Below are 26,317 nucleotides of genomic sequence, written 5' to 3' on the forward strand. Positions count from 1 at the left end.
CTCTCAACTATCTATCTAACATGTGACTGTTCAATTTCTGTTGCTTTTCTACAGATATTTTCACACGTGTTCTTCTTCTGAATTGGCATTGAATCTGATTTCAAATTGCGCCTGTTTAAAGGCAAAAGCAGCAAACATGCTACTAGATCTTCCCTATTTTACCTGGTAACAAACTGCCCTATTTTATCTGACAACTGAGGACTTATTCAAATTTCTCAAACTCAATCAAATAGATGAAATGCCAGAAACATTGATGACCAATGATGGAGAGGAAAAAGAGAAAATTCCAAAGATTATACAAACGTAGCACACAGTGAAAGAATTAGAAAAAATTTATAAACAAAGAAACAAAAAATAATACACAAGAATAATAATAGTGTATATAAATGCACCAACTGGCTAATTTATTAGTTGCACTTACCTTGTTCATGAAATAGAGTGCTCTTATAGTAACAGCATCACATATTCAAACATGCAAGATAAAACCACTGGGGTTTTACCTTGCACACTAGAATGATGTATACGTGCAATTCGGTACAAGAATGAGCAAGATTTAAGTGAATTTAAATATGGCACAGTAGTTGGCATCAGATGCACTGATATGAGTATCTTGACAACTGCAACTCTGCTGGGTTTTCACAGATGGATGTGTCTCAAGGTGTATCAAGATTGGTCCAGTAACTTAATAACATACAGCCAATGGAAATCCATTGGCTGGATGTTATTAGGTTACTGGTCAGAAACATCAACAAATGCTAGAAGTATAGTAAATAAATTTGATGAATTTGAAGTGGTTGGGATAGCAGAGACGTGGTGTCACACAGATATAAGGAATGCTGAACTGGAATTTGGGGAGTACAATGTGTACAGAAAGGATAGACAGGATAAAAAGGGAGGTGTTATGCTGTTAATTAAGAAAAACATAAAATCAAAAGAAGTGCATCCAGTTAATATAGATGAACACTGCACTGTTGAGTCAGTTGGGTGTGACATAAGCACTGCAAAAGCAAAAATAAGAGTAGGAGTGTGTTATAGGCCTAATGACTCGAATGAGTACAATGAACAATTGTACAGAGAAATAGAGTGGGCTAGTAAATCGGAATGTCTTATAATGGGGGATTTTAACTTCCCAGATATTGACTGGAACTTGTGGGTTGGTCACTCACACACTAGTCAGACTTTTGTGAATTTATTGGATGATTGTTTTCTGCAGCAGCAGCATGTTCCAGAGGCAACCAGAGAAAGTAATACTCTTGATCTGATTATCAGCAGTGATCATTCGTGTATTAAGAATTTGCAGATAAAGGAACCACTAGGTGGCAGTGATAACACTGTACTGATGCGGGATTTACTTAAAGATTTAATTACCATCAGGGGTAAAGGAAAGGGTTTTTGCTTCCGTAAAGGTGAGTACAGTGGTCTCAGAAAGTTTTTAAATTCTGTACAGTGGGATCAACTGACGATGTTACCAACAGTAAATTCTAAGTGGGAAGCATTCAAGGAATTAATCGTGGATGCTACTAAAAGTTTCATACCTATTAAGAAATATTGTTCAAGGTTTAGGCCTAAAATGGTTATCTAATGAACTAATGAGACTCGTAACAGAGAAGAAAAATGCATGGGATGCATATAAATTATCAAGCGACTCAGAAGCCTAGGGCAGATATAAGCTAGTCTGTAATCAGGTCACAAAGGAGGTTAGGCAGGCGAAGGCAGATTATGAGAAATCCTTAGCAAAAAATGCTAAGAAAAACAGCAAGGATTTCTTTACTTATATAAACTCTAAAAGGAAGGGGATGAATCTGATTGGTCCACTTGATATTGATGGTTCGACTGTTGATGATCCCGCTCAGAAAGCAAACAAACTGAATGAGTATTTTGCATCTACATTCACACATGAGGAATTATTAAGGTTAGACAATGGCAGAAGGTTATCAAACTGTAGCAGGATACTTAATGATTTTCTAATAACTGAAAGCAAAGTGGAGGAGAAATTGTTGAAGTTAAACATAAGAAAAGCACCTGGGGTGGATGGGATCTATCCAGTTATATTAAAGGAGGCGGCAAAGCAACTAAGCAAACCCATAGCCATAATTATGAGAGCATCCTTGGATTCAGGGGAGGTCCCCACAGACTGGAGATGTGCAAATGTATCCCCAATTCACAAAGGGGGGGATCGAAGGGTGACACGAGTAATTACAGACCAGTTAGTTTAACTTCTGTTAAACTAACTGGGCTAAAAAAATGGAGTCACTGGTTAAAGATGCATTGCAGGATCACCTAGACAAGACTACAGCAACAATTCAGACACACCATGGGTTTGTTAAGGGAAAGTCTTGTCTGACAAATTTGATAGGATATTATTAGCATTAGCATTAGTAGAGGCATATGATGCAAGAAAGCAAGCTTATTCAGCATCAGCCAAAAAAAAAAAAAAAAACACAACCACTACTCCCATTTCACCCCTCCGTTCGTTCGAAATACCTGTCCAGCTGAGCCTTAAATTTGTTTAGGCTATCAACTTCAACAACAAGTGATGGAAGTCTATTCCACAAACCAACTGTCCGCTGGCTAAGGGCAAATTTCCGCACATCTAACCGACATCCGTCCTTCCTCAATTTGAATTTATGCCCTCTCAGGTGATTATTCTGAGCAAGAGGAAGAATCCCATCGGCATTGAGCATGCTCAAGCCATTCAAAGCCTTATACACCTCTATCAGATCACCTCGCCGATGCCTATTCTCCAGACACTGTAATCTGCAAAACTTAAGCCTTTCTTTGTAAGAGCAACCCTTTGTTCCATTCACTAATCTTGTTGCCCTTCTCTGTACTCGTTCCAGCAGCTCTACATCCTTCTTGAAATGAGACCTCCAGACCTGTATACAGTACTCAAGGTGTGGCCTGACCAATGCCTTATACAAGGGAATAATCACATCCCTATCCCTGCTAGAAAAATTCCTGTATATCATTGACAAGACACCATGAGCTACTCTTGCAGCTCGTCTTCACTTCTCAGAGAACTTCATATCTGCCTGCACAATTACTCCCAGGTCCTTTTCATTCTCTACCACTGTCAGCGTAGTACCACAGAGTTGATACGTTATTCTGGGGTTACTGTTTCCCATATGTAGTACTTTACATTTGTCAATGTTAAACTTCATTTGCCACCTCTCAGCCCATCTGCTCAACCTTTCCAGATCCTGTTGCAGCACATAGCGTCGGTACTGTCCTTAACAACCCTGCCAACCTTTGTATCGTCTGCAAACTTGGACATTAAGCTTGATATACCATCATCAATATCATTTATAAATACAGAAAACAACAATGGACCCAACACTGAACCCTGAGGAACTCCACTAATAACATTAGTCCACGTTGAGCAGTGTCCATTGATTACCACTCTCTGTCTTCTGCCACTCAACCATCCCTTTATCCATAGCAGCAATTTGCCTCCAATGCCACACTGCTCCAATTTGTACAGCAGTCTTCCATGCGCAACAGTATCAAAAGCCTTTCTAAGATCCAAATATATAATATCAAAGTTATTCCCTGCATCCAGTTCTTTTGTGACTACATCATAGTATCCAATCAAATTGGTCAGACAAGACCTGCCCTTAACAAAACCATGCTGTGTCTGAGCTATAACTGAATTCTTGTCTAGATGATCCTGCAGTGCTTCTTTAACCAGTGCCTCCATTAATTTTTCTGGAACCGAAGTTAAACTAACAGGTCTATAATTACTTGTGTCAGCCTTTGATCCTCCTTTGTGAATTGGGGTCACATTTGCACATCTCCAGTCTATGGGTACCTCCCCTGAGTCCAAAGAAGCTCTCATAATTATGTCTAGGGGTTTGCTTACTTCCTTTGCTGCCTCCTTTAATATAACTGGATAGGTCCCATCCACCCCGGGTGCCTTTTTTATGTTTATCCTCAACAATTTCTCCTCCACTTTCCTCTCATTTATTAGAAAATCATCTAGCTCACTGCCAATGTTTACTTCACCTACGACATTCCCCTTCCTGAATAACTCCTCATGTGTGAATGTAGATGCAAAATACTCGTTTAGATTGTTAGCCACCTGAGCAGGATCCTCAACTGTTGAACCATCAACATCCAGTGGACCAATCTGATTCATCCCTTTCCTTCTTGAGTTTAAATTGGTAAAGAACTCTTTTCTGTTTTTCTTTGCATCCTTTGCCAAGGATTTCTCAGTCTGCCTTTGCCTGCCTAATCTCCTTTGTGACTTGATTACAGACCAACTTATATCTATCATAGGCGTACATGTCACCCATTAATTTGTATGTATCCCATGCATTTTTCTTCTCTGCCACATGTCTCATTAGTTCATCTGACAACCATTTAGGCCTGAACCTTGAACAATATTTCTTGGTTGGTATGTAAAGCCTGGTAGCTTCCAAGATTAGTTCCTTGAATGCTTCCCATTTTGAATTTGCTGTTGGTAACATCATCACTTGGTCCCACCGTATAGAATTTAAATACTGTCTCAGACCATCATAGTCGCCTTTACGAAAGCAAAAACCCTTCCCTTTACCTCTGATGGTAGTTACCTCCTTGAGTAAATCCCACTTCAGCACACTGTGATCACTGCTACCTAGAGGTTCCTTTATCTGCAGTTTCTTAATGCATGAAGAATCACTACTGATAATCAGATCAAGAGTATTACTCCCTCTAGTTCCCTCCCGAACATGCTGGTGTAGAAAACAATCATCCAATAAATCCACAAAAGCCTTGCTAGTGTGTGAGTGACCAACCCACAAATTCCAGTCAATATCTGGGAAATTAAAATCCCCCATTATAAGACTCTCTGATTTACTGGCCCATTCTATTACCCTGCACAGTATCTTATTATACTCATCAGAGTCATTAGGCCTATAGCACACTCCTACTCTCAATTTTGATTTACCTATGCTTATGTCACACCAAACTGACTCGGCACTGCCGTGTCCATCGATGTCGACTGGCTTCACTTCCTTGGATTTTATGTGTTTCTTAACTAATAGCATAACCCCTCCTCCCTTCCTATCCTGTCTATCCTTTCTGTAGACGTTGTACTCCCCAAATTCCAGTTCTGCATTCCTTATATCTGTGTGACACCACGTCTCTGATATCCCAACAATATCTGCCTTTGATGTTTTGAGCAATACCTCAAATTCATCAAATTTATTTACTAAACTCCTAGCATTGGTGTACATGCAAGTACACATGCACTTGTTTCTATTCTTAGCTACCCTAACACAACCCATGTGTTTACTTGTACCGCAATGACTTCCAGCAGTCTCTGAAATATCCTGCATCTTGTTTTTCAGGCTTCTGCTCATTCCAATAGAAGCAGTGCAAGAATCTCTTTCACCTCTGCCAATGGCTACTGTTAATCTATTAGTCTTTGTCTCCCCCCAAGCTAGCAGTTTTCCGACCCACCTAACACTGCCTCGATAGCATCAGCAAATATTCTTGCACCCTTTCTATTTAAGTGTATCCCATCCCTGTAGAAGCAATCTCTCCTGTTAACAAGTACAGTCCAGGTTGAAAAAAATTCTACCCCTTGAGCCTTGCACAATCTTTCCAGGGCCGAATTGATCGACAAGGCTCTCGTCATATACTCTCTCCTATCGTGTCTGGGCAGAATTGCAGACGCTTTCAAATTCAACCCTACTTCACGGCTTTTTTTCAACAGTGACCTGTACTTGTTAAGTAATTCCGCTGGTCTCCTACTCTTAATATCATTAGTGCCAACGTGTACTTATGATGTGGTTACAAAGGAACTGGATGCAAAAAATAATTTTGATATCATATATTTGGATTTCAGGAAAGCGTTTGACACTGTTATGCATGGAAGACTATTGTACAAATTGGAGCAGAATGGTATTAAGGGTAAGTTGCTACAATGGATAAAAGGATGGTTAAGTGGGAGAAGACAGAGGGTGGTAATCAATGGGTGCTGCTCTTCGTGGACTAATGTTATTAGTGGAGTCCCACAGGGTTCGGTGTTAGGTCCACTGTTGTTTTGTATATTTATCAATGATATTGATGAAGGTATATCAGGCTTAATGTTGAAGTTTGCAGATGATACAAAGGTTGGCGGGGTTGTTAATGACAGTAATGGCAATGTGCTACTGCAACAGGATCTAGAAAATTTTTGCAGATGGGCTAAGAAGTGGCAAATGAAGTTTAACCTTGACAAATGCAAAGTACTGCATATGGGTAGAAGTTACCCCAGAGAAACGTACCAACTGTGTGGTACTACACTTAAGGTGGTAGAAAATGAAAAAGACCTGGGAGTAATTGTGCAGTCAGATATGAAGTTTTCTGAGCAATGCAGACAGGCTGCCAGGGCAGGTCATGGGGTTTTGTCAATGATATATAGGAATTTTGCTAGCAGGGAGGAGGAGGTGATTGTCCCTCTGTATAAGGCAATGGTCAGGCCACACCTTGAGTACTGCGTACAGGTCTGGAGGCCTCATTTTACGAAGGATGTAGATTTGCTTGAGCGTGTACAGAGAAGGGCAACAAGATTGGTGTGGGGAATGAAGGGATCCTCTTACCAAGAGAGGCTTAAGTTCTGCAAATTGCAGTGGCTGGAGACTAGGCACCTGCGCGGTGATCTGATTGAGGTATATAAGGCCTTGAATGGGTTGAGCACGCTGAATTCTGATGGGATCCTTCCACTTGTTCAGATTACGAACCTAAGGGGGCATAAATTCAAATTAAGAAAAGACAGATGTAGAATAGATGTGCGGAAATTTGCCTTTAGCCAGCGGGTGGTTAATTGCTGGAACAAACTTCCATCTGTCGTTGTGGAAGTTGACAGGTTAAATAAATTTAAGGAGGAACTGGACAGGCATTTGGAGGGAATGGTGTGATTTTTTTTTTTTTTTTTTTTTTGGCTGATGCTGCATAAGCTCATACACTTGCTTTCTTGCATCACTACTACTAACTGTTTCTGACCAATGATCAGAAACAGCTTTTCGATGAAAGAGGTCAATGGACACTCACAAGACTTGAACAGGCTATAGCAGAAACCATCGCACTGCCACATCTATCACTGCTGGGGAGCTGGGAAGCCAGGGAGCCCAAATGCTGAGTTGCTCTGACTGTTGAAGATCTTGTGGGGCAGTTCAGAAATCTAATGGGCGCAGAGTTTATAGTTTCACTACTGCATGAAGGAAAGAAAGACCACAATCATTTAAACATCAATCTAGTACAACAGTGACAACTAAAGAGGAATTTGAGAATGTGTGGATGGAGTATAGCAGTTGCCAACCAAACTGGGTTCCACTCCTGTCAACAAAAAACAAGGTGTACACAGTTACAGTTGGCTCAGGAACACCAACACTGGAAAGTGCATTGCCTGGTCTGATGAATCCCAGTTCCTACTGTTTCACAATGATGGGATGACCAGAATAGAGCAAGTCCCTGGACCCATCTTGGCAGGTGTCAAAAATGCAGGCAGCTGGCGATGTAATGGTATTGCATTTGTTTTCATGGTGCACATTGGACAAATGAATTCTTCAAAAAGGATATGGCATGACATCACAAGGCCAGAATTGTATTAGAACTGGTTCTAAGAACATGAGAGAGAATTCAGCATATCATGGTGGCCTCCCCACTCAGATCTTAATCTAGTTGAGCACCTAATGAGGTAAAACAAGTTCTTTGGAGTAGAAATACATAACCATCCAGTTTGCAAAAACTGTAAGACGCAACTAAATCAACATGGGCCAGCATCATTGTAATACCCTTAGCTTGCACTTCTGATACCTAACTGAGTCCATACCATGGCAACTGAGACCACTGTCATGGAAAAAGTGGTCCAACTTGCTATTAGATAAGTGTATCTAATAAAGTGGCCACTGAGTGTAATTATAAAAGAATAAAAGGAATAAAAGATAAAAAGAATCACTGAGGTGAAAACTGAAATGAAAAACCAAAAAAGGAAAACCAATCCAATCATATGTGGTTTTTATACATCAGAGAAAAGAAAAGAAGAGAATGAAGAATTTTTCAAGGTATTATACTCTACCAATATCAAATAGATAAAACAGATGATACTTTTAGGAAATATGAATGCTAAATACCAAATATTAATAATGAAAACTAAATACTGATGGCATCTACTCTTTCTCAAAAAACATACTCATTCAGAGAGATATAAATTTAAAGTTACAAAGGGAAGTTGCAGAACAGATGTGTGAAAATTTGCTTTCAGTTAGAGAGTAACTGATTTCTGGAATAAACTTCTCCCCTGTTGTAAAAGTAGGTAGTTTGAATAAATACGGTAGAACCCGGATAAGAAATTACCGCATAAGAATTTTTCACCATAAGCATAAGGTTTTTAAGTCCCAATTTCACTTCTATATGTTGTAATGTATTATTTTCCCACGTAAGAAGTTTCCTGGGTAAAACGTTTTCCTTCATAAAAAGTTTGTGATAAAGAATACATAGTGTATCATTATAATGACATTTTTCCATTTAATAAATTTTTTAATTATTGAAATTATTTATTTTTAATATTAAAAAATATTAAACAATATAAACATTTGGTAATCGAGCAAGTTAGTGCCAAGCATTATTTTAGTTCATAGTAAACCACAAAAGTAGGTGAAATGACATCGTAGGTGAAAATACAATTCACTCTTGGAATCACCTCTATGTATTTTTGATATTCATGTATTGTGAATGCCTTCATAATGAGTTGCTCTCATATTGCACTACCTCCAATAAGCAATGCTTCGCCAAAGGAAAAGACTAATGTTACTTAGCCTTGGCGGATACTACTGGATTCTTGGAGGATACCACCACCCCTAGGTGGTGGTGGTATCCTCCAAGAATCAATTGGCGAAGCGTTGGCCATTCGAGAATCCATTGTTGAAGTGTGGCATATTCAAGATAGTTCAATATCAGGGTAACTCGTTGGGAAGGCATTCACAATATGAGATACTGTATAACAGAAACGATGCCATTTAACCCACTTCGGTGGTTTACTATGAACTAAAATGGCACTAACTTGTTCGATTAGTGAATTTTCCATAGTCTAAGGCTTTCAGCCCTAAAACCTTTTTAGTATAAACATTTTGATATAATGGAAGTGACACATCGCAATTGTTTTCATTGATATCCATAACTGAATAGTGTCAACCACGTTGAGTGTTAAGTTCTGATGGTTGTGAATAGTTCTGAATTACTTAATAGATTGTTGTTCTGTCTTATTGTAATTGTGACCTTTTAAGGTATGTTGAAACTCCAAAGGAGCTCAACATTCTTCTAACTTGGTAATGAGTTTACCAAGAGCAGAATGTTAAGCAATTAGAGATCCTCAGTTTAAAAAAGTTTCCCATAGGCAAGAGTAAAATATTTATAAATTCTGAAATAGTACTTAAAAATGATCTTTAACTTATGTATGTGTATCTTTTCATTTTTATTTGTGTAGTTAATATTTCATACCCTTAGATCATTTTCCCTTCTAAGAAGTTTTTCCTGCATAAGAAGTTCTAAAACTCTAGTCCAGAGGTTCCCAAACTTTCTCAGTTCAGTGCCCTTAGTGTCCCAGTAATATTTTCACGGCACTCATAGGTCAAAAGAAATACCTAACACAGTGGTTTTCGACCTTTTAATATATACCTATATAATAATTTTATTCGTTATATAGAGGTACTAAATAAAGATCAATTATAGATCACCACAAAATTAAAAAGATATGGTACAATAGATATCGTACACCTTTTTATAATGAAATAAATGTATAAATTTCAAAAATAAAATAAAATAATAATAATAACTTTAAATAACTTAAACCAAAATTACACGGCACCCCAAGAATGTTGTTGCGGCACCCAAGTTGAAAACCACTGCTCTAGTCCCTTGGAAAACTTCTTATCTGGGTTCTACTGTATTAAAAAAAAGACTGGATGAATAACAATGAAAAAAAATTTCTTTTCAATATAATTATAGTACACTTAATGTACTTTTAATACTGACTGTGCAGCCCATTTTTATCTAGCACCCCAATTCACAAGGTACTTTATATTTCAGTTTTCACATACTTAGATTTTCATCTATCTGTTCATATTAGTTGGACTTCTGACTGACAAGTTTTGAAAGTAAGGTGTTTTCTAGTGCGGTGGTCAGTTTCCAGCAATTCTAGACTATTCTACCCCATCTAATCTGTGCATGTCAGGCAGATATAGCATTAGCATTAGTAGAGGCATATGATGCAAGAAAGCAAGCTTATTCAGCATCAGCCAAAAAAAAAAACAAAAAAAAAACTCACCACTCCCATTTCACCCCTCCGTTCGCTCGAAATACCTGTCCAGTTGAGCCTTAAATTTGTTTAGGCTATCAACTTCAACAACAAGTGATGGAAGTCGGTTCCACCAACCAACCACCCGCTGGCCAAAGGCAAATTTCCGCACATCTATCCGACATCCGTCCTTCCTCAATTTGAATTTATGCCCTCTGAGATGATTATTCTGAGCAAGAATATATATATATATATATATATATATAGAAAGCAAACCTCCCAGACAGGTTAATCACATTAGTGTGTGCATTAACATCATATATCAATAAACTGGTGCTTTTTTTTTAAATAGTTTTTGGTGTTAACTGTAGTTGAATGTGCTTTTAAAATATTTTCACCAGATTGATTTTACTTGTGAGTGTTGATTACACAATTAAATCTCAGAGTCCATAATGCATCTATTAAACAAAGCACATGAACTTTATTTTGGCTGCAAATTAAGTGATTATGACAAGAAATGGGCTCCCTCATATATGCTGCATTTTCTATACCACTGAAGTGAGTGGTAGGGAAAATGCATTTTACTCTTGGAACCACCTCTATGTATTGATGATACATTGACACTTCTCCAATGCAAGGAAAAGCCTTTTAGTTCAGTGATGCCCTCATAACTAACCTTAATCCTTTGCAGTCCAATGTCTCCACTCACACACCACTGTAAAAAAATTTCTTCTTCTTTTCTGGTCCAATGTCGCATCAGATGCACCCTTCCGTTTTGCCAATTTTATAGCTTATTTTCCCACTCTTCCAGTGTAATTAATGAACTGCCTTCTATTTATACTTCATAAACACTTTGATGATCTAACTGAATGTTTACATTCAACTGTTAAGAAATTTCTTATTAATTTTTAGTGTTCACTGTGTATTTACTCTCTCTGTCAGAAACAATGGATTTAGTCATGGCGTCAATATCTTGAAAAGGCCTTTCTGATGAAGAAATTGCTAGAACTTTACAATTTAGAATTTGATTTAATTTTGTCTGATAGTGAGGATGATGCTATTTTCGATCCTGATGAGATATCTTTCAGCAGTGATGAAGATGAAGAATTGATGATCTGTTGACCAATGCTGGTGGGGAAAATTGGAGGCCATGCATGATAAATGATGTTTCATTCAAACATTTTCCCTTTTCTATTTCAAACTGCATATTTCATTTGAGTAATTCAAGTATTCCAAAACACAAACTTGAATGTTTTCAGCTGTTTGTAAATAATTATGCCAACGAAACTCTTTTAAATAAGTAATTTCTGATTGTTCCATATTGCGTGACTGAGTTTCAGTTTTAATAAATGAACTAAAGGCTTTCATGGAACTAAATGAAAAACTTCTATAAAGGATTACTGGTATGAAGAATGGACAGATAAAATCCCATTTTTCAAAAATGTTTTTAGCAGGAAGATATTTCTGCAGATATTTTGAATGGTGCGCTTTGTAATAACTGAGAGCAAAGTGGAGGAGAAATTGTTGAAATTAAGCATAAGGAAAGCACCTGGAGTGGATGGGATCTATCTGGTTATATTAAAGGAGGCAGCAAAGGAAACAAGCAGGCCCATAGCCATGATTACGAGGGCATCCTTGGACTCAGATGAAGTCCCCATGGACTGAAAATGTGCAAAGGTTTCCCCAATTCACAAAAACAAATCGAAAGGTGACACGAGAACAGATGTGCAGAAATTTGCCTTTAGCCAGCGGGTGGTTAATTGCTGGAATAAACTTCCATCTGTCATTGTGGAAGTTGATAGGTTAAATAAATTTAAGGAGGAACTGGACAAACTTTTAGAAGAAATGGATGTGTGAAATCTTTTTTTTTTTTTTTTGGCTGATGTTCCATGAGCTCATACACTTGCTTTCTTGCATCACATGCCACTACTACTACTACGAGTAATTACAGGCCTGTTAGTTTAACTTCTGCTACAGGGAAAATAATGGAGTCACTGGTTAAAGAAGCACTGCAGGATCATCTAGACAAGACTGCAGTTATAGTTCAGATACAGCATGGGTCTGTTAAGGGGAAGTCTTGTCTGACCAATCTGATTGGATACTATGATATGGTCACAAAAGAACTGGATGCAAAAAATAATTTTGATATCATATACTTGGATTTTAGGAAAGCTTTTCATACTGTCGAACATGGAAGACAACTGTACAAGTTGGAGCAGTATGGCATTAAGGGCAAATTGTTGTTCAATGGACTCTGCTCTTTGTGGACTAAAGTTATTAGTGGTGTCCCACAGGGATTCGTGTTGGGCCCACTGCTATTGTCTGTATTTATCAATGATATTGATAAAGGTATACAAGGCTTAATGTCCAAGTTTGCAGACAATACGAAGGTTGGTAGAGTTCTTAATGACAGTAAGGACAGTATGTTACTGCAGCAGGATCTGGAGAAGTTCAGTAGATGGGTTGAGAGGAAGCAACTGAAGCTTTAACATTGACAAATGCAAAGTGCTGCATATGGGTAACAGTAATCCCAGAGTAACATACCAACTGTGTGGTACTCCACTCAGGGTAGTGGAGAATGAAAAAGACCTGGGGGTAATTGTGTAGTCAGATATGAAGTTTTCTGAGCAGAGCAAAAAGGCTGCAAGAGTAGCTCACGGGGTCTTGTCAGTGATATATAGGAATTTTTCTAGAAGGGATAAGGAGGTGATTATCCCCTTGTATAAGGCAATGGTCAGGCCACACCTTGAGTACTTGAGGTCTGGAGGCCTCATTTTAGGAAAGATGCAGTGCTCCTGGAACAAGTACAGAGAAGGGCAACGAGATTGGTGAGTGGAACAAGGGATTGCTATTACCAAGAAAGGCTTAAGTTCTGCAAATTGCAATCTGGAGATGAGGCACCTGCGAGGTGATTTGATTGAGGTGTATAAGACCTTGAATGGTTTGAACAAGCTCAAAGCTGATGGGATTCTCGCTCTTGCTCAGATTGCGCACCTGAGGGGGCATAAATTCAAATGGAGAAAGTCAGTTGTAGAGTAGATGTGCAGAAATTTGCCTTTAGCCAGTAGGTGGTTGATTGCTAGTACAAATTTCCATCTGTCATTGTGGAAGTTTACAGCTTAAATAAATTCAAGGCTGAACTAGACAAACTTTTGGATTGAATGGATGGATGAAACGGGAAGGGTTTTTTTTTTTTGGCTGATGCTATATAAGCTTGCTTTCTTGCATCATATGCCTCTACTAATGCTAATGCTAACATGCCAGGAACTGTGCACCATGCATATTTACCTATCTTCAAAGGTAGCCATCCAAGTTTTGTTGGCCTTGAGCAATGGTCTTCAGAGAAAAATAAGGTTTTCCTTCAAAGAGCCACCTCTTTTTCTCCACTTTGAGGAAACCAACTCCTTCTGCTGACTAGCTCCTGAGACTTGACTGCTGCACAGTGACATGCAATATTCATCAGATGCATGGATATAGAATACATAGATATATGAAGACATTTTGATGACCAAGGAGTTACATGAATAAAATAAATTCACTCCAAGGGAATAACAAATTCAATGAATAACCCCTTGGAATATCTCAGCATTTTCCTCATTTCACAATTCCATTATAGGACTGAAATTCCCTGTTATCAGTACAGTAAGGAAGTACATTGTAGTAAAAATTAATATTCTAAAACTTGAACTGGGCGGGTGTCTTGGGCACAAAGCAAAGTTTGGCTGAATCCTTTGAATGTATCTAAAGCTGGTTCTGTGTGCCATTTAAGTTTTAAAACAGATAAACTTTACAACTACCCTATATATATATAAATTAATTTTAAGGCAGTCCATAATAATTGCAATTTACAGTGGGATTAATAACCTTTACAATCTTTGGTATCATTGTTTTCATTCCACAACAGTTAGCTTTGAAGGAATTAATTTATGTCAAAAATTGCTTTACAACCACTTCAAATCCAAAACTCTTTTAATAACAGGCTCAAGGCTACATCAATTTTTAATCCATACCAGAGGTTCCCAAACTTTTATATATTAAATCCCCTTTAATATATTTCATAAACTTCATACTCCCTCCCATAACAAGTGCAAATAAACAGATTTGATAAAATTTAGCTATGAGTGTATACTCATAGATAAATTTTATTATACTTACTTATATATTATAAATAGTTTTATAAATTGTAACGGCTGTTCAATAAAGAATGATCATAATTTTTCATAACTAACAGTACTCCTTGCTATTTATAGCTGAGCTGCAGAATTTAAGACTAAACCAAGCTGCATCACATAGCAACTGCACAGTTGACTCATGTGCACAGTATGACCTTGGGGGTCAGTCAAGTTCAGTTTCACCTATATAACAATACACAAGAAACAGTATGCTCCTCTCAATTTTTATTTTCACCTCAAAAAAAAAAACATTAGTTCAGGCATATGAAATGTTAAAAGAGGCATATGGTGAAATGTTAAAAGAGGCTTATGAATGTACACTTCCATATAGCACAGCTTGCAGGTGGTTTAAGAACATTTAAAGATGGACGTGATTCAATCTCAAAAAATTAGTGTTCCTAGAGCTCCAACCACTGCTGTCACCACAGAAACAATAAAATCAGCTTCTGTAATCATGATAGAAGATCATCGTAAAATAGAAAGGCAACTGGCAAAGGTGTTCAAAATATCAGCTGGAAGCACACACGGTATTCTCCATGACCATTTGCACATAACATGTTTCTACATGTTGGGTTCCAAGACTGCTCACACCTGAGCAACAAGTTTGCATAGAGGTTTGTCAGGAGCTGCAATGGAAGGTTACCAAAGATGGTGAGGTTCTGCACAAGGTGATAAAGGTAGATGAGATATGGCTTCATAATTTTGACCCACAGAGTAAAAAGTAAAAGGTGTATATGGAAGTCTCCATCATTGCTGACACCGAAAAAAGAAAAATTTTTGTGGCCTCTGCAGGAAAAGTTAGGGTCACCTCTTTTTTTGACATTAAAGGAATGGTTTACCAGCATAGTGCGGCACGTCATAAGACTGTTACAGGAACTTACTACAAAAATGTACTGCACACTTTGCAGGATAGCATTCATCACAAATAACCACAACTGCACGCAGGTAGGTGGATGCTACATTACAACAAGGTGATACCTCACACTGCCCATATTGTCATCGAGTACATGGCCAGCATTAATGTCAAATGTGTTCCTCATTTGCCCCACAGCCCTGTCCTTAATCCTAATTTTGGAAATAAAAAAAAAAATTGCACCCTGCAATTTTTTATTTCCAAAGGAGCTGCAAGGAAATCATTTCCACCATCTTTTTAAAAAATGACAGAAACATCGGAGAAAGTGCATTTTCAAATGGGGCCTATTTTAAAATGGACCATCAAAATATGGATAATTAATAAAGGTACATTGTGAAAAGAAAATTATGATAATTCTTTATTGAACAGTCCTCATAATATTATAATTCAATAAATACATTTAATCTCAAATATTGAAATAAAATATGCTTCATTCCTCGACTAGTAGGATGCTTTTCCATATTTTGTTAAAAGTGTTCATAAAAACAACACACCCTCCCCCAAAATATCTCTCCCCACATTTTTACAAAAGATGACCAACCTCTTCTTTTCCAATGACAAACTGATAGTCCTGCTTAGCATCACTCATAACAGAGCATCTCTGTGGACATCCATGATTATGTAATGGAATCTATATTTAAAATGAAAAAAGAAAATAAATATGCATCAAAAATATATTATATACCCTACTGTCCAAAGATTAAGTTACAACCAAAAGATAAGACATTAAAAATAAAAATAGCTACTTTTTAGAAACTATCAAATCATTTCTGAAAGAACATATGACTCAATTATGTTGAAAAGAAATCTCTATTTTCATGACTCATAAAATGAATGAAAGCAGAATTTTTGCCATTATAGAGAATTTCAGAACTCAAGGGCATAAATTCAAATTACAGGGGAAGACAGACTAGATTGTAGGAAGTTTTCTTTTAGCCAGCGAGTTGATTGCTGGAACAGGTTGCCTTTGCAGGTAGTTGAGGCTGATAGTTGGAATATATCCAAAGGTCAGCTGGATAGTTATTTATGTGAGGAGGAAGCAAAAATTTGTATTTTCTTATCTACACTCAACTCCACCAGGGTGGTGGGGGTGGGGGCAAAAGCTTGTGGCTTTCTTTCCCTATATGGCTATTATTTACATAAATATGAGATTGTAACTACCTAAAACTGAGAGCTGCACCTGTTTAGTTGAAGCATTTAATACGGCGTATGATCATCTGGGGCTTAGAGGGGAACAGGTATCCTGTGTGTTATCACACACTCAGTCTGAAACACTGATGGATCCAATATCTTTCTATTACAGAAGATTTGGGAGAAGTCCGTTTGGCCTGCCTCCCTAAAATCCACTCATGCACACCTTCTCGATGGTAAGCCCTGTTACGTCACTTAGGTGGCAACGAACGTGTAGAGTGGTTCTCTTCAAGACGCCTGGTCAGTGTGAAGAGGAAAAGACCAAACCCTCCAGCATATGACAGCATGACAAAACAAATGGGTTCAGTCCCCAGCGGCTTTCACTCCCCCTCTTACGGCAGCGAGAGGATCAGAGTGGAAGCAGAGGGTGCTAAGAATCTCTGGGTACGACCAGGCTGCCATGCACGGAAACTGAACTTGGCCTGTTACAACGTAAGATCACTCAACGGAGAAGACAGGATATTAGAGCTGGAAAAGGAATTAGAAAATGTAAATTGGGATATAATCGGTTTGGCTGAAACAAGAAGAAGAAATTAATCACTTATAAGTTTATCAAGTGGAAATCTGCTGTACACCAATGGAAACAGCGAAAGGAGTGAAGGGGGAGTTGGGTTTCTGGTCAATAAAGAATTAAAAAACAACATTTTGGAATTCAAAAGTACATCACCAAGAGTGTCAAGACTCTTGGTGATGTACAAAAGTATCAAGCCATGATGATGAAGAGGTTGAAGAAATGTACACCGAAATTGAGAGTCTTCTAGATGAGCAGAAAACCCACTACACTATTATTATGGGGGACTTCAATGCTAAGGTTAGAAAAAGACAAAACAGTCAGAAAGGGGAACTATAGGAAATTTTGGAATTGGTGAAAGAAATGAAAGAGGCAAAAACCTTGTGGAATTTGCAGAATCACAAGGATTGTCTCAGTAATGAACACTTTTTTTCAAGAAAAGGGTGAACAGAAAGTGGACATGGAAGAGTCCAAATGGATTAACAACTAATGAAATCGACTTCATCCTCACTAACAGAAGATATATTGTGAATGATGTTACCATCCTGAATAAGGCAAATGTTGGAAGTGATCACTGAATGGTAAGATGTACACTTGATATAGATGTAGGAAAGGAAAGGAAAAAACTGACTCGAGTAAATAATACAAAGGTCTTTCAGATAACAGAAGAGGAGAAAAAGCAGTACGTACTAGAACTTAAGAACAAGTCTGAGCTTCTGCAGACTGCTCAGGACCAAGAAATCGACAAGGAATATTACAACTTTCTGAAAGTGATAAAGCCCAAGAAACCTATAGTGAAAAAGAAATCCAAAGAAGAAAAAATTAATCAAGAAACACTTGTTTCTTGACTAATTTCGCAACACAAAACGCATGCATAAAACCGGGCTATACACATTTTCTCTTTTTTTTCCCTTTTTTTTGAGTGGCGGGTGTGAAGACAGTGGGGGTTGCAAGATAATAGGCACACTAATCTCCCAATGATGACTTATAATGCCACTTCTTGTCGCTTATTTACAACTTGCAAAACATCTGTTTATACCTATTCTAGTTATTACTTGAATTTTATGATTTCTGGTTGATTTTTTTATTTATTTATTTTTTTATTTAGAGTTGAACTGTGCCGGTTAATCTGCTTCTCAGTTAAACAGATCCCTGTTGTTGTTGTTGTTTGGTTTCTAGGAGCATTAGCAACTAAGGCCATATTGCTCCGGGGAAAAGCGGTGGTAATTCCCTGACCTTTCTGCATGCTCCGTATCTGGTGGTGACGGGCTCGAACCCCAGTCTAATCAAGACAAGAAGCGTGTACTACACATTGCTGCTGCTCCTAACCACCTGGCTACAGAGGCGCCAAACTGATCCCTGTAAATCAAGGGTCTGCGGTATATCTCATTTTCCCTTTCACAGTGTTTATGTTCACACCAAACAGACTCAACGTTGCACTGTCCATCCGTATCAAATGGATGCACTTCCTTAGATTTTGTGTTTATTAACTAACAGCATAACCCCTCCTCCCTTCCTACCCTGTCTGTCCTTTCTGTACACATTATACTCCTCAAATTCCAATTTTGCACTGCTTATATCTGTGTTACACAGCACCTCCATAGCCAGGTGGACAGGAGAAGCACTGCGTAGCACGCGCTTCTTGATTAGACCGAGGTTCGAGCCCGTGAACACCAAATACGGAGGGTACGGGAAAAGTCAGGGAATAACCACAGCATATCCCCAGAGCAATATGGCCTTAGTTGCTAATGCTTCTAAAAACCAAACAACAACTACTGTGTTACACCATGTTTCTGATACCCCAATAATATCTGCCTTTGATGTCTAGATCAGCACTTCAAATTCATCAATTTTATTTACTATACTTCTAGCGTTAGTGTACATGCAAGTATAAATGCACTTGTTCTTAGCCTTAGTTACCCTAACACAGCCCATGTATTTACTTGTTCCATGATGACTCCCAGCAGCTCTTGAAATTCCCAGCAACTTGCTTTCTAGGCTGCTGCTCGTTACAATAGAAGCAATGCAAGAATCACTTTTGCTTCTGCCTGCGGCTACAGTTAATCTTTTAGTCTGTGAATCCCCGCAAACTAGCAGTTTTCCAACCGACCTAGCACTGACTCGATAGCATCAGCAAATATTCTTGCACCCTTTCTATTTAAGTATATCCCATTCCTGTAGAAGCAGTCTCTCCTGTTAGCAAGCACAGGCCACACTGAAAAAAAAATTCTACCCCATGAGCCTTGCACAATCTCTCCAGGGCTGAATTGACTGACAAGGCTCTCATCGCATACTCCCCCCTATCATGTCTAGACAGAATTCCACACACTTTCAAATATAACCCTAACTTGGGACTTTTTTTTCAGCATTGACCTGTACTTGTTAAGTTAATCTGCGAATCTAGGAATCGGAGAGTCATCAAGAATCCTTTTTGCGAGATAGCAGTAGTGGCATATGATGCAAGAAAGCAAATGTATGAGCTTATGCAGCATCAGCCAAAAAAAAAAAAAAAAAAAAAAATTACACCATTCCCTCCAAATGCCTGTCCAGTTCCTCCTTAAATTTATTTAACCTATCAACTTCCACAACGACAGATGGAAGTTTGTTCCAGCAATTAACTACCCACTGGCTAAAGGCAAATTTCCGCACATCTATTCTACATCTATCATTTCTTAATTTAAATTTATGCCTCCTTAGGTTCGTAATCTGAACAATTGGAAGGATCCCATCAGAATTCAGCGTGCTCAACCCATTCAAGGCCTTATACACCACAATCAGATCAACACGCAGGTGCCTAAGTCTCCAGCCACTGCAATTTGCAGAACTTAAGCCTCTCTTGGTAAGAGGATCCCTTCATTCCCCTCACCAATCTTGTTGCCCTTCTCTGTACACGCTCAAGCAAATCTACATCCTTCGTAAAATGAGGCCTGCAAACCTGTACGCAGTACTCAAGGCATGGCCTGACCATTGCCTTATACAGAGGGACAATCACCTCCTTTTCCCTGCTAGCAAAATTCCTATATATCATTGACAAAACCACATGACCTGCCCTGGCAGCCTGTCTGCATTGCTCAGAAAACTTCATATCTGACTGCACAATTACTCCCAGGTCTTTTTCATTTTCTACCACCTTAAGTGTAGTACCACACAGTTGGTACGTTTCTCTGGGGTTACTTCTACCATATGCAGTACTTTGCGTTTGTCAAGGTTAAACTTCATTTGCCACTTCTTAGCCCATCTGCCCAAATTATCTAGATCCTGTTGCAGTAGCATACTACCATTACTGTCATTAACAACCCTGCCAACCTTTGTATCATCTGCAAACTTCGACACTAAGCCTGATATCACTGATAAATATACAAAACAAGAGAGGACCCAACACCGAACCCTGTGGGACTCCACTAATAAGATTAGTCCATGAAGAACAGTACCTATTAATTACCACCCTCTGTCTTCTCCCACTCAACCATCCTTTTATCCATTGTAGCAACTTACCCTTAATACCATTCTGCTCCAATTTGTACAATAGTCTTCCATGCACAACAGTGTCAAAAGCTTTCCTGAAATCCAAATATATAATATCAAAATTCTTTTTTCATCCAGTTCCTTTGTAACCACATCATAATATCCTATCAAATTTGTCAGACAAGACTTTCCCTTAACAAACTCATGTTGTGTCTGAATTATTGCTGCAGTCTTGTCTAGATGATCCTGCAATGCATCTTTAACCAGTGACTCAATTGTTTTACCCGAAACAGAAGTTAAACTAACTGGTCTGTAATTACTTGTGTCACCCTTCGATCCCCCTTTGTGAATTAGGGATACATTAGCACATCTCCAGTCCATGGGGACCTCTCCTGAGAAGACAAGATTTGAAGAGAAGACGTGAAGACAAGACTGAGTTTTAGAATGATTGAAATCAACTAAGTTGTCTTTGCCCCACAGTAGAATTAACTGGAGATCGGCATTTAAAGAATTGGTAGCAGATATTCGAGAAGTTGAAGCTGATTGAGCAGGGCAAGTTTTCTCCAAATGCAAAGTGGAATACAATGTGCTATCATCAGCAAAACTATGGATAGGATTTCCAGTCAATGGAAGAAGGTCATTAATATACAAGACAAAAAGAGTGGATGAAAGAACTGAACCTTGGCAGACACCAGCATTAGTGGAGAAGTTAGAAGACAGAGAGCCATCTACCATCACCCTCAGTGAGCAATCAGAGAGAAAACTGGATAACCAATTACAAAAAACAGTTGGCAAACCATAAGATGGAAGTTTGTTTAGAAGACCTTTAAGCCAAACACGATTGAAAGCCTTTGAGATGTTAAGAGCAACTGCCTGTGTGTCACTGAACTTTTCCATTGAATTTGTCCATAAATGGGTAACATAAGCCAGAATATCACCAGTGGATCAACACTAACGGAATCCATACTGGCGATCGCTAATCAGACAGAAGATTTCTAGGCAGTTTAAGAGTTGACGGTTAATTGATTTCTCCATTACTTTAGAAAGAGTAGAAGTAATTGCAATGGGATGATAATTAGATGGGCAGGACTTGTCACCCTTTTTAGGAACTGGCTGGATATGAGAAAATTTCCAAGCAGAAGGAAAAACACCTTTGGAATAAGAAAGTGAAAAAAGCGGCAAAGAACAGGAGTAAGTTCAGGAGCACAGGTTTTGAGAACAAGTGGAGAAATACCATCGGGACCTGGGGCTTTCTGTGCATCAAGATTTGTCAAAATCCTTTTGACGGAAGACTACAGGAGACATTGAATGGAGCGTTTTGGGAATGGTGGGAGGTGTTTTACCAAGGTCGTTAATACAGGAGTTGGAAGAAAAATGGAATGCTGGCAGGTTAGCTTTATCCTTGGCTGAAGTGACAACAGAACCATCTGGTTTGGACAGAGGTGAGAGCAGAGATGGGCAAAAGCTGCGGCCAATAGCTTTGGCGAGAGACCAGAATGCTCAGCTACCATAAGGGTAAGAAGCAAGTTTTCTACTCTTAACCTGTTCAAAATCTAGTTTGACTGATTAATGACTGCTTTACAATTGTTGCGAGCTTTGGTGTAGGCAGAAAATGAAACTGAAGAATTCAAACAAGCCAATTACGATATGCAACGTTCTTCTCTTGAACAGCCTTGGAGCATTTATTGGAAAACCAAGGTTTAGATAAAGGACGAGATTTCAAAGTGGAGTGTGGAATAAAGGATTCCATTCCTACAAGAATAATTTCACTGACACTATCTGAGCAAACGTTGACATTAGAAGTTTTGAAACAGTAATCTGACCAAGGAAAAGAAATCTTGCAGGTCATCCCATACTGTCCTAATTTGCAGGTAAAGCAATTTTTCTGAACATTTTTATATAAAAATAGGGACAAAATAACATTCCCAAAACTTTTTTGTGGACACCTGGATGTTATGCCCAAAACTGCGACAGTCACAGAAAATTGAAACATCTGGTCTATCTGAACCAAATTTCACAGTAATATTTAATGAGATCCAAAATTTGTTTGATAATGAAGAATATTAAGACCTATGAAATACCAAAACTCTGCCAGATTATAAATCACTGAAAATAATTGTCAATGGGGTATCAACATGATAACTCTACAAAGCTGCATTGTTAAAGTTAACATTTCTGTGTTATTGAAAACTGCACTGAATGGATATCTAATCACAATTACTGATATCAGGAATAGAAAAATAATCCTGGAAATTAATTTTTAATTCTTGTAAATGCTGAATAAAACAATTTATAGTTTTGGTAGAGTACAGGCAACTCTCGGTTTATGAACATTGGCTATAACGAACGTCAGAGTTCATTCAAAATTTCTTAAAGTCGCCATTAGTTAGAGTTCCTTATAAAACGAAATGCCAAACGTATAGTGAACATAATTGTAAGATTTAAATAAATAAACTTTTAAAAAATTTATTTATTACAATAATTATCAGAAAATGATTATATGATAATTATATTGAACTGTTCTTGGTTAATCTCTTATCTAGCCAGTAAAAAAACGTTGGTTTACATGTCACGCCGCCGCGTAGAATGATTTCTCGTGGGAGAAAACAGCTACAGCTTTTAAATCAATTTCTGACGGGTTGACAATATTTGAAGAAGACGCAAATAGGGAAACAATTGCAAAAGTGAAAAGAGGCGTTTATGACTATCTAAGTCATAAACGCTTAACTGTGCAATCTTCTATAAAAACATATTTTAATAAAGTGGAAACCCAGCTGTTTCTTCATTATCAGACACCCTTCCATCTAACTCATCTGCACCTAGTGTCACTTATGTGGAAAATATTGAACTCTGATGAAGATACTAAGAGGTAGAAGTTGAATATAATACATATATTATATTAGTACTGTACTCATTTTCTTTATTTCTATTTTGTAACTCTATGTTTTTAATTAAAATTAACAAGCAAGACATGTTTTTTCATTCTTTTCTTATTTTATTTTACGTTACATATCATATATAATCACCATAAGACATACATACATTATAGTAAAACATATTATATAGACCATTCGATGGTTAGTACATGGTTTTAATGCATTAAAATGGCTGCTAACATATACGATACATATCATAAAAGCTCAGGAATGCAAGATACACATAACAAACAAAGTGTATAATGAACAACATCTTGGAACAGAACTCGTTTGTAAACCGAGAGTTGCCTGTACATCATCAGATGTTTCAAGGAAATCATTAAATAATGCATTAGCATTACCATTATTAGTAGAGGCATATGATGCAAGAAAGCAAGCTTATTCAGCATCAGCCAAAAAAAAAAAAAAAAAAACACTTCCACTTCACCCCTCCATTCGTTCGAAATACTGTCCAGCTGAACCTTAAATTTATTTAGACTATCAACTTCCACAACAGGGGATGGAAGTCAGTTCCACCAACCAACTACCCACTGGCTAAAGGCAAATTTCCGCACATCTATCCCACATCTGTCTTTCCTCAATTTGAATTTATGCCCTCTCAGGTGATTATTCTGAGCAAGAGGAAGAATCCCATCAGCATTGAGCATGCTCAAACCATACAAGGCTTTATACTCACCTCTATCAGATCACCTCGCAGGTGCCTAGTCTCCAGACACTGTAATCTGCAAAACCTAAGCCTTTCTTTGTAAGAGCAACCCTTCGTTCCATTCACTAATCTTGTTGCCCTTCTCTGTACTCGTTCCAGCAGCTCTACATCCTTCTTGAAATGAGGCCTCAAGACCTGTATACAGTACTCAAGGTGTACCTGACTATTGCCTTATACAAGGGAATAATCACCTCCTTATCCCTGCTAGAAAAATTCCTGTATATCATTGACAAGACACCAAGAGCTACTCTTGCTGCCCGTCTGCACTGCTCAGAGAACTTCATATCTGCCTGCACAATAACCCCAGGTCCTTTTCATTCTCTACCACTGTCAGTGTAGTACCACAGAGTTGATACGTTGCTCTGGGGTTGCTGTTTCCCATATGTAGTACTTTACATTTGTCAATGTTAAACTTTGTTTGCCACCTCTCAAGCCCATCTGCTCAACTTTTCCAGATCCTGTTGCAGCAGCATAGCGTCAGTAGTGTTGTTAACAACCCTGCCAACCTTTGTATCGTCTGCAAATTTTTGTACATTAAAGCTTGATATACCATCATCAATATTATTTATAAATACAGAAAACAATAATGGACCCAACACTGAACCCTGAGGGACTCCACTAATAACATTAGTCCACGATGAGAAGTGTCCATTGATTACCACTCTGTCTTCTCCCCTTCAACCACCCCTTTATCCACAGCAGCAATTTGCTTGCAATGCCACATTGCTCCAATTTTTGCAGCGGTCTTCCATGTGCAACAGTATCAAAAGCTTTTCTAAGATCCAAGTATATAATATCAAAGTTATTCCCTACATCTAGTTCTTTTGTGACTGCATCATAGTATCCAATCAAATTGTTCAGGCAAGACTTTCCCTTAACAAAACCATGCTGTGTCCGAGCTATAACTGATGTATTGTCTAGATGATCCTGCAGTGCTTCTTTAACCAGTGCCTCCATTAATTTTCCTGGCACAGAAGTTAAACTCACAGGTCTATAATTACTTGTGTCAGCCTTTGATCCTCATTTATGAATTGGGGTCACATTTGCACATCTCCAGTCTATGGGTAGGTCCCCTGGGTCCAAGGAAGCTCTCATAATTATGGCTAAGGGTTTGCTTACTTCCTTTGCTGCCTACTTAAATATAACTGGATAGATCCCATCCACCCCATGTGCCTTTCTTGTGTTTATCTTCAACAATTTATCCTCCACTTTACTCTCAGTTATTACAAGATTATCTAGCTTACTGGCAGAGTTTAATACACCTCTGACATTCCCCTCCCTGAATAACTCCTCATGTGTGAATGTAGATGCAAAATATTCATTTAGTTTTTTAGCTACCTGAGCAGGATCATCAACAGATGAACCATCGATATCAAGTGGACCAATCTGATTCATCCCCTTCCTTCAATAGTTTACATAAGTAAAGAACCCTTTGCTGTTTTTCTTTGCATTCTTTGCCAATGATTTCTCATAATCTGCCTTCGCCTGCCTAACCTCCTTTATAACTTGGTTACAGATTGACTTATATCACAGCAGGATCATCCAGACAAGACTTGAGTTATAGCTCGGACACAGCATGGTTTTGTTAATGGGAAGCCTTGCCTGACCAATTTGATTGGATACTATGATGCAGTCACAAAAGAACTGGATGCAGGGAATAACTTTGATATTATATACTTGGATCTTAGAAAGGCTTTTGATACTATTCCACATGGAAGACTGCTGCACAAATTGGAGCAGTGTGGAATTGGAGGTAAATTGCTGCAATGGATAAAGGGGTGGTTGAGGGGCAGAAGACAGAGAGTGGTAATCAATGGACACTGCTCATCGTGGACTAATGTTATTAGTGGAGTCCCTCAGGGTTCAGTGTTGGGTCCATTGTTGTTTTCCGTATTTATAAATAATATTGATGATGGTATATCAAGCTTAATGTCCAAGTCTTCAGATGATACCAAGGTTGGCAGGATTGTTAAGGACACTACTGACGTTATGCTGCTGCAACAGGATCTGGAAAGGTTGAGCAGATGGGCTGAGAGGTGGCAAACAAAGTTTAACATTGACAAATGTAAAGTACTACATATGGGAAACAGCAACCCCAGAGCAACGTATCAACTCTGTGGTACTACACTGACTGTGGTAGAGAATGAAAAGGACCTGGGGGTAAT

The 26,317-nt window shown here is 38.3% G+C and overlaps 1 protein-coding gene across 2 annotated transcripts in view; it reads right to left on the reverse strand.

The window, feature by feature from the left end:
* LOC150079140 (vacuolar protein sorting-associated protein 11 homolog) overlaps positions 1 to 26,317 on the reverse strand; it is a 697,977-nt gene that overhangs the window by 554,566 nt on the left and 117,094 nt on the right. For both annotated transcript variants that reach the window (XM_090382204.1, XM_090382205.1), the window contains one exon: positions 15,885 to 15,974. In XM_090382204.1, the coding sequence (XP_090238330.1) occupies positions 15,885 to 15,974 (90 nt within the window). The remainder of the gene's footprint in view (positions 1 to 15,884; positions 15,975 to 26,317) is intronic.

The sequence above is a fragment of the Mastigoproctus giganteus genome, chromosome 10 (assembly GCF_048544385.1).
Source record: "Mastigoproctus giganteus isolate SK-2022 chromosome 10, ASM4854438v1, whole genome shotgun sequence".
Classification (NCBI taxonomy): Eukaryota; Metazoa; Arthropoda; class Arachnida; order Uropygi; family Thelyphonidae; genus Mastigoproctus; species Mastigoproctus giganteus.